This window comes from Phalaenopsis equestris, unplaced genomic scaffold, assembly GCF_001263595.1.
Source record: "Phalaenopsis equestris unplaced genomic scaffold, ASM126359v1 Scaffold000094, whole genome shotgun sequence".
Lineage (NCBI taxonomy): Eukaryota > Viridiplantae > Streptophyta > Magnoliopsida > Asparagales > Orchidaceae > Phalaenopsis > Phalaenopsis equestris.
The window spans coordinates 6,307,828-6,317,029 of NW_018164536.1; the positions used below are offsets into that span (position 1 = coordinate 6,307,828).

The window sequence follows — 9,202 nt, forward strand, 5'->3', positions numbered from 1 at the left end:
TAAAACCCTGAACCCTAAAATCCATCTTCCCCGTCCCGAAACACTTGCCTCACCGCACCTCAAAAGGCAACGGACGGATCCCGACGCACGAGGACATTCGAAACTTTTATCTTTGTCCTCCTTCCGCTCCGCTCTTACCCGAAAACCATTGAGGAAGGATCCTTCGTCTTTCTCCCCTTCGTCCCACCCGCCTCGCGCGATTCAGCTTTTCTAAATACCCTAAATCCGTTTTATAACGGGATTTGCTGATCTAGGAAAAACGGGATATAAGATGTCAATTTTGCTGTTTGGCAGGATTTAGGTTAAATCCGGCTATAATCCTGCTCAAATCCTGCTATCAAAGAGCCCGTTACTCGGTTTTGGATCAAGCGAAATACTCGGTTTTCTTACTTTTGTGAGTATTATTATTTTTCCGGGTTTCTCAAATGATTTCCGCTCTTTGCTGGGTGCCCAAAGGGGCATCCAAGATTGTTCCTGTGGTCGCCGAGCCTCCATCGAAAGAGGAAATTGAGGAGTTCTTGCAGACGGGGGTGTTGGAGCGAAAGTGAGCCCTCTCGTAGTATTCTTTGGTTCATGTGAGTAAAAAATTATCTTATTTCTGATGACTTAGGGTTTTATTGCGTGGACAGGGGTGATGTTGATGAAGAGGAGGATGAGTACATGGACATTAATGACATCAATGCTTCCGAGGAGATGGACGAAGTTGCCCTTGCACAGGCGGCAGCCAAGGCTCTTAATCAAACCCAGGCAGGCAGGGAATCAAAGGATGTACAAGCGGTTTCTGTTGGTATTGGGGAACTCAACATGGATGCTTATGATGATGAGGATGATGGTAAAACCTTATTTCTTCTGTTAAAATAGTAAAAAAATTCAGTTTGGTTTCATGGCCTTGTTTTTTTAGGCATCGAGCTATTTGGTAGTGGTATCGGGGACTCTTACTATCCGAGTAATGACATGGATCCCTATCTGCAAAACAAAGGAGTAAGTAAGATGTCTGAACTTGTAGAATTTGAATATCCTGTTATTGTTTAGAGAAATTTACATACACAACACACAATTCTTATGTTCCATTTCTGATACCCAAACTTTGATATTTATGTGTATAACACTTTCTTGTTTTGAACTATGCATGAAAAGGTGTATTTCAATTTTAAAAGCCCTTAATAGTGCTGTTTTTGTTGTGATATTAAAGATTTTAGTGCTATGTATGTAAGTATGAAAGTTTAGGTGTGAGATATGTAAATGTGTAAGAATTATGTGCTATGGATGTGCCCATATTTTTTATTACTTGATGTGAAGTGTGCCATTTGAAACAACACGGACCAGGATGATAGTGATGATGATGATGATGATGATGAGATAGAGGACATGACCATTAAACCTACCGATTCCGTTATTGTTTGTGCACGTAATGAAGATGAAGTCAGTCATCTTGAGGCAAGTTTCTTTTTCTTGATCAAGTTATTGTTTTAGGAGAGACATAGTGAAACCAACTTATTTATCTCGTTTGATTAACTAGATGTGTTGCTTTTAAAGTTAATCTTTTTATCTGTTCTTGTATGCCTCAATAGTTTTCATGATGGTTGATCCTATTTTTGAGATGCAACAATAGTTATTAATCCCATTGCGAAGATGTTGTTTGTTGTGATCCTTTGCAAGCGATATGTATATTTAGGATGCAAAAAAAGAAAAGGATAAATTGTCTTGATTTCTTGAGCATTTTTTATGGTCTTTTTATAGAACATTAAACGCTTGATTGAGAAGAATCTTTTCACGGGGATTTCTTGATGACACTGTTAACATTGAAGAATACAATCAACCTTAGTAATCTTATTATCATTAATAATAATAAATCATTTTATTTTTATTGTCTCATTAGTAAAAAAGAAGTTGATGAGGTTTTAAAGAAAATGAAAAATCAGTAGGACATGATGATATCCCAATTGAAGTGTGAAAATATATATTAGATTTGGGAGTTTTTAGGTTTACTAAACTCTTTATCATTTTTTTAAAAACTACTAAGATTCTCAAGTGGAGGAAGGGTATTTTGGTCCCATTTTTAAAAATAAATGGGATGCATAAGAGTGTGCAAATTATAGAGGAATTAAGTTGATGTGTCATACTTCAAAATTATGGAAGAGGGTAATTGAACATGTTAAGAAGTTAGGTTAAGACGTGACACAGATTTCTTATAATCAGTTTGGATTTATATCGGGCAGGTCTACCATGGAAGTCATACATTTATTGGGAGATTTGATGGAGAAGTATAGAGAAAGGAGAATATATGGTTTTTATTTCTTTAGAAAAAGCTTATGATAAGGTTCCAAGAGAGTTCTTTTGCAGGTTTTAAAGCCTTTGGAGAGTTCTAGAGAAAAAATGTGTTGATATGACTTATGTTCAAGTCATTAGAGATATGTATACTAGAGCCATTACTTGTGTTCGAACATAAGGAGGATTGACCAAGTATTTTCCTATTTCATTTGGATTACATCATCGATCGAACATGGATTGGCTTTCAACCCATATCTTTTTACTTTAGGTATGGATGCTCTTGCTGGACATTTATAGGAGGATGTATCTTGATGTATGCTTTTCGCTGATGATATTTTTCTTGTGGATAAGACTAGAGAAAAAGTTCAGAGAAAACTTGAATCATGGAGGTTTATTTTGGATTCTAAAAGCTTTCGTTTGAGTAGATTTAAAATTGAATATGTGGAATGTAATTTTAGTAGTAGTAATAGTAGCTGTAGTAACAAAGTTGTAATCATGGGTGATCAAATTATTAAAAGGTGTTAACATTTAGATATCTCGGGTCTATTTTTTCAAAGTGATGGTGGTATAGATGTGGATGGTATTAGTTGAAATCCAGTTGGGTGGTTGATCAAGTTGGTTGGTTGAAGTGGTGTGGTGGAATGCATCAGACCTATTGTGTGATAGAAAAGTATCACTTAAGCATAAAGGAAAATATTATAAGATGGTTGTGAGATTGCAATGCTCTATGACGCAGAATGTTGGTCTTTAAAAGATGAGCATAAAGCAAAGTCACATGTTGTTGAGATGAGAATGCTTCGGTGGATGAGTGGCTTGACACTAATTTATTTGTGGTATGTTTGGTGTTGCTCTAGTGGCGATCAACATTATAAAGAGTCGTCTTAGATGGTTTGGTCACATTAAACGTTGACCATCTGATGATCCAGTTAGGAGAGTAGGTGTTTTAGATTTGACTTATGTTTGGAAAGACAGAGGTAAATCTAAAAAGTCTTGAGAATGTTGTTTAAAAAATGATCTTAATTAGAATTAAATGAACCTATGACACTCAATAGGACACAATCAAAAAAAGGTCTCATGTAGCCGATCCCACTTGATGAGATAAAAGCTGCTTGTTGTTGTTATTGTACTGTTTACATTGAAGAATAAGTCATAAGTTCATTGATGAAGATGAATCATCAATTGAATGCCAATCAATCAAGATTTGTAAGATAAAATTCAAACCTTGGGCTAATCCTAGATGATTTTGGATAGGTTTTAATCTAAGTTTGGGCGTGCGTTACTTGACTTTTTGAAATATAAATTCATCCCTTAAAATGTAGAAGTGGAAGTTAAATCAAATCTTGCTATAATGGTGATTTAAAGGCCTAAATTTTCTTCTTATGAAAGAATTTAAATCAAATCTTGCTATAATGGTGATTTAAAGGCCTATGAAAGAATTTTAAATTTTTTCTTATTTGATCTTTTCCTCTTTCTACTTTTACATTGACTCCGCTTGTAGGTTTTGTAGGCTATGCAACAATATTGTCAATGGTTGGGCTAACATTCTTAGCTTCATCAATGTTATCATTGCCATTGATCCACTAGCGACTGTTGGCCATTCACTACCAATTGTTATAAAAAATTAACATATGCATTATTATTTTTCAACAATCTTTGTTGCTTTTAAAGAGAGCATAAAACTTAAAATTTCAAGTATTTCATGGAAACTTAATCCCTTATCCGAAATAAATTTTCACCTGGCCTAAAACTCTCACACGTCAAAATTTTTATCATTTTTTGGTATCCTAGTGCTCGTTCCAACTAGTAGAAAGTTTTTTTTCATGGTTAATTATGAGGAATGATTTCCTTGGTGATTTTACTGAGTAGGAAGAGTATAACTATGAGGTGAGATTATAATGATTGAAGATTATCTTTTCAAGGTGAAAGATGAAATGATCAATCAAATTGTTGATCAGAGCCTATCAAAAGGTCTTGACGAAGGAATAAATTGTCACAGTATTGACTACCTTTGAAACTTTGCTTACTACGACGACATTATCAACATTTGCTCAATAACAACTTGCTACAATAAAGGGAAAATCTTCATGGAATTTTGATCACAACCTATGAAAAGGCCATGATGAAGGAATAAATTGTCACAATAATGACTGCCTTCGAAAGTCTAGTGCAGGCGATGACAAGATCCGTGTTTGATGGGTGAGAAAGAGATAAAGACCCGCTCAAGCGTGCAAAACCGAGACAAGTCTCCGTGAGACCTACAAAAATGACCCATGACATTGTCAAGAGGCCCAACGATCTTTTAGAAATCGATCGGCTGCTCTATGATTGGTCAAAGAACTTCTATACCTTCCGCTCGCAGGAAGACATGGAGTTAGTATAACAAATTATCTAGGAGAGGATTTCTCTTCGTTAGCGACAAGATCTGCAAAATGGGAGCAATAGTCACCATTGAAAACCCTGGTAATCACCCTCTCAGGTAACGACAAGATCAGTGCTTGGAGGAAAGATTGATCGGTGCTGATATCCACTCAAAAAGACGACACAACGCAAACATCCAAAAGAAACGCAAGTCAAACCGACAGAGACACTGTGATTAATTGGTTTCTCAGAATCCATGAGCACCCAGTCAAAAACAAAAATGCTTTCTTTTTTTTATAATCCAAAAGGCGAAGGTGATCATGTTGATGCAAAAGTTTCTTTTTATTAATGTGAAGAAAGAATTACTAGGCTTTTTGTATAATGCTAACAAGCTTTTAGGTAAAAAAAAAAAAACCCTATCGAGTGATGGATTGGTCCTCACTTTGACCACCGAAAGATTCACCCCCACTACACGAACCATCACCTTCCTCCAAGGCATCAACAAGACCATCGGGGATCAAGGCTCTGAATTCGGATGGGTCAGAAAACTTCAGGTCGACCAAACTGTGGTGATTGAACCACTGGGTAGCATACTCGATCCCCAACCTAAGTTGTTCTGTCAACGCCTTTCGGGGGAGGAGCGACTTCAATCTCTCCTTAAGTTCGGCGTCATCCATCCTTCTTCAGCTGCTCCTTTGTTCAGATTGCTGCTACTTCAACTTCGGGAAGTCTCGGTCGTCACGAGCCCTTTGGAGATCATTGGTAGACGGGCTACCTCTTCCCAAGACTTTAACAAGCTCTCCTTGGCTATCCTTGGGGAATCCACCTTTTTATGAAGGCAAAAACCAAGGAATGGGAAGCCTGGCTCGACTCCAGGTGCAGTCGAGCGACGCGCTCGAGAAGTCTCTCATATGAGAGCCCCTTGAGCTGACAATGATCTCTATCAAGCTGGACCGCTCCGCCGCTCCGCCTGAAACGTCGAAGTCCAAGTCATTTCCACTAAATGAGGTGGCATGCGCCGAGTATCAACTGACAGGGGATGTTAATCCTTCGAGACATCCAACAAGCTGAATCGCTCGCCATCACTAATCCATAGCCATCCTTCACCCCCTTCTAGCGAACGCCATCCTCTGTCCACCTGTTTTATCTTCAACGAAAGAAGGGCCGAAACGTTAGCACCCTCCACCAGCTCCTTCCCTTCTCAGTAGACGGTTTCCCCCTCTGTATACGACGAGGATTCAGAACCAAAAGAAGAAATATAACCCTCCTAAGTGGAATCAACTGAAGCGATAAGTGGCTCAGCCGCCCTAGCCCTCTCAACCAAAGCCAAGTGGGTGGCATCGGGTCGGGCATTCAGTGGAGAAGCGACGACCAAATCATTTTGCATGACGAAGGAAGTATCTACATGTCAACCCCCCTTTGAGCTTCCTTGGAGCCCATTCTCGCTCCTTCGCCTTGCCCTGCAGTAACCGAATGAGATCGCAATTATAGTTAACTCATCGGTCATTGTTTCTTGAACGAAAACCGTTATCTCAATAATGAAAGTTATAAATCGTTTGATACCAGAGCACGCGACATTAATAGTGGTATATGTCATAAAGTTTTGACAGGAGGAATCAACCTTCAACTTCCGCCGCTGCTTTTACTTGGCCGCTTTTGCTCTGGCGGCCTCGTCAGCGTCCAAAACCCTCAAATCGCCCAGGGTCATCTTCCCTTCCATCACCCGGTCCACCGTCATTTCCGCAGTACACTGAAGAACAGACATTGGACTCCCTTCCAACATCTCCTGGACATCCTGCAAATCTGTTGATAAGGCCCTCAGCTTACTACCTGCCACCCCTACGGGCGAGTGACAATCTCCCAGTCGCAAACGAAGTTTTCGCCAGTCCTTGATCTTGTTTTCGACACCAAGCAAACGAAGCTTTCACCCAGGCGAAAATATGACAAACCCCTCTTTATCGGTCTTGAATGAGTAGTGACTAAAAATGTCGATCACCAGTGGATACTAAAACGATGACAGAACATGATGAAAGTCATGATGGCCACAACGAATTTCGACAAAACTTGTGTCGGAATGACCCCGTACTTGGTAATCACACCTTTGAGCTCTGGCCATAGGGGCAACCGAGGCCGAACTTAAACTGATCCTGGTAAAAGACCAGATCAGGGTTAATATCATCTGTCGGCGCCCCGCGGTCGGAGTCCTGTCGAGGGTAATCTGGGTACCTGAGTAGTAACACTCCTGAAGGCTCTTTACCTCCCGACCTGTCAGAAAGGAGGAATCGACTGCCCACAATGGTGCTGAAGAGAAACGAAGAATAATTTGGAGCCATTAAAGTTGAACGAAAATAACATAACAAAAATATTATTTTATTACAAATAACATTATTACAAATTTCAAACGAAGTGTTTAATAAATGGGTCTTCTGTGGCTTCAAACAGGGATGCCCCTTCTGAAGCAACCTCTAGAGGACTATCTCTCCACCAAACCTAATTTGCTCCATCCGACCAACCTCGTTACTGAAATGACATGGAACTGGAAAATCGCGGATGCATCTCATCTCGGCACGATCGTCATTCAGGGAACCTCAAAGCAACGCGACCTCCTTCTCTAGTCGTGCGACAACAGCCGATTGCTATTGAAAGGCGGTCTCTAAACGCTCGTAAGAGGCCGGACACTCTAGCTCGGATGGGTTGGCAGGGTTTTCAGCTGTCTGGTGCAGAACCTCTGCCATCTCTTACACTTGGCATGTCGCCAACCTAGGATGAAGTCTCCGACACAAGATTTGTTCTTGTTGGGAGCTTTTGCCTGCGTCGATCAACGACAAAGGAGGGGCAATCGCATCAAGGGGCCCAACGGCAACAACAGGGAGTTAGTCAACCACATCTCTCGATGGCCCGCCATCTTCGATATTCTTTGTCCAGATCGACACATCTGCATTTAAAAAAAATGTCAAGTTACTACGCCAGCTGAAGTCAAAAGTAATTTATTACATATCCATGAACCTCTTGGGGGAATACCTCCCTCCCTCGTTAGGGTGCCACATTTCCTTTCCTCCGGGGACAACAACGAAGGGTCAACAACTCACCACCAGCCTCCACTCTTGGGCTTCTGCGATCGTCATCAGGCTCCTCCCTAGATATGGTCAGCCTCCACTCTTGGGCTTCTGCGATCGTCATCAGCCTCCTCCCTAGATATGGTCAACGGGTCTACCGCAACCCTCACCTTGCTCGGGCCAGTATCCATGGTTTCTCAGAGAAGCCTCTTTTGTTACTGCGCTTCGAGCCCCTCGAAAGAAGCAACCTGATCGGCCGACACCGGACCGACTGACTTTCCTCTCTTCTCTCTTTTAACCAGCTTCTTCCTTTCAAGGCCAGATGCCAGAACAGGAGGGGGATGTCTCACTAAGGCCAATAGGCTCGGGTTGACTGTCTTTTTGCTCGTACCTCCAGACATGATGTCTACTCAGCAACTCAAAAAATAACAACAACAGATAAATAGCCCAATTCATGGCCTTATTATGAGACATGCAAGGCATGTAAATAAAAGGAGAACTAATTATTAAATTCTTCTTTTTCTTTTTGATCTTCATGATATGATTAACTAATAATTTTTCTGTCTTTATTGCAACTGTTGCCTCCAAGGAGCAGGAAAACTTGAAGAACTACTATATATACAACAAAATTACTAGCACGAATCTCAAAAAGAGCAAACTACTGAGAATACGAAGCTTTTCTCCGAGGAAAGCGATCTACAAACAATTAAACGTGAAGCATGAGAATCCGCGTCTCTAAACTTTGGATAGGCCAAATCTCCGGAGATGGTCCCCCTACTCGGTAGCGGGAATATCCTCCAACGGTAAGACGCAATCATCCCGACAATGAGTGTCGTCGGATACTCTGCATAGACAACGATAAGATCCGCCCTCAAGGCTTTGCGGGAGGGGAGATCCGACCAAGGCGACGACTCGACCAGACAGAAGTCCCAGGTTCTGTAAGACTTGAGCCAAACATAAAGTGGGCTATGGCTCGCTAAACGAAATAGGTTGACCCATCAGTCGACCAATCGACTGAAGCGACAAGTCCCACAAAACCGATCAGTCAGACTTCTTGTCAAGATAGCCGACCTTATTCACACCAGCCAATCACTCTCTCTTGGTATATGCGGATATTAGTCTACAATCGATCCCCTGTCGGCCGACTACATTTACTTAAAACTAATAAGTTATTGTAAAACGTTAGTCTCTGCCGATATTATGACGATCATTAATTCAAATTATACGAATAAATTCTATTAAGAGTGGTTACCATAACAGTTTCCAATTTCCTTAATTGTACGAGTGGTTACCATAACAGTTTCCAATTTCCTTAATTATACTAATTAGACCCCTTTAAGTAGATGTTCTAATGAGGAATAAAAAAACCGGCTCTTGAACTTCTTCTGGGGAAATTACTGTGCTCTCTCTTTCTCTCACCTCTCTAGATTCCGACTCTCGGGGTGTGCTCATCAGAAGACAAGTTAGGATTCAACATGTCTTCTGATGAGCACACCCCGAGAGTCGGATTCATGAGT

At 40.7% G+C, this 9,202-nt stretch overlaps 1 protein-coding gene across 1 annotated transcript in view; it reads left to right on the plus strand.

The window, feature by feature from the left end:
- The window catches only part of LOC110020190 (uncharacterized WD repeat-containing protein C17D11.16-like), a 22,850-nt gene continuing 13,648 nt past the window's right edge, over positions 1–9,202 (plus strand). The window contains exons 1-4 of the mRNA XM_020718195.1: positions 1–544; positions 630–832; positions 902–981; positions 1,327–1,437. Of these exons, the coding sequence (XP_020573854.1) occupies positions 426–544; positions 630–832; positions 902–981; positions 1,327–1,437 (513 nt within the window). The 5' untranslated portion in view covers positions 1–425. The remainder of the gene's footprint in view (positions 545–629; positions 833–901; positions 982–1,326; positions 1,438–9,202) is intronic.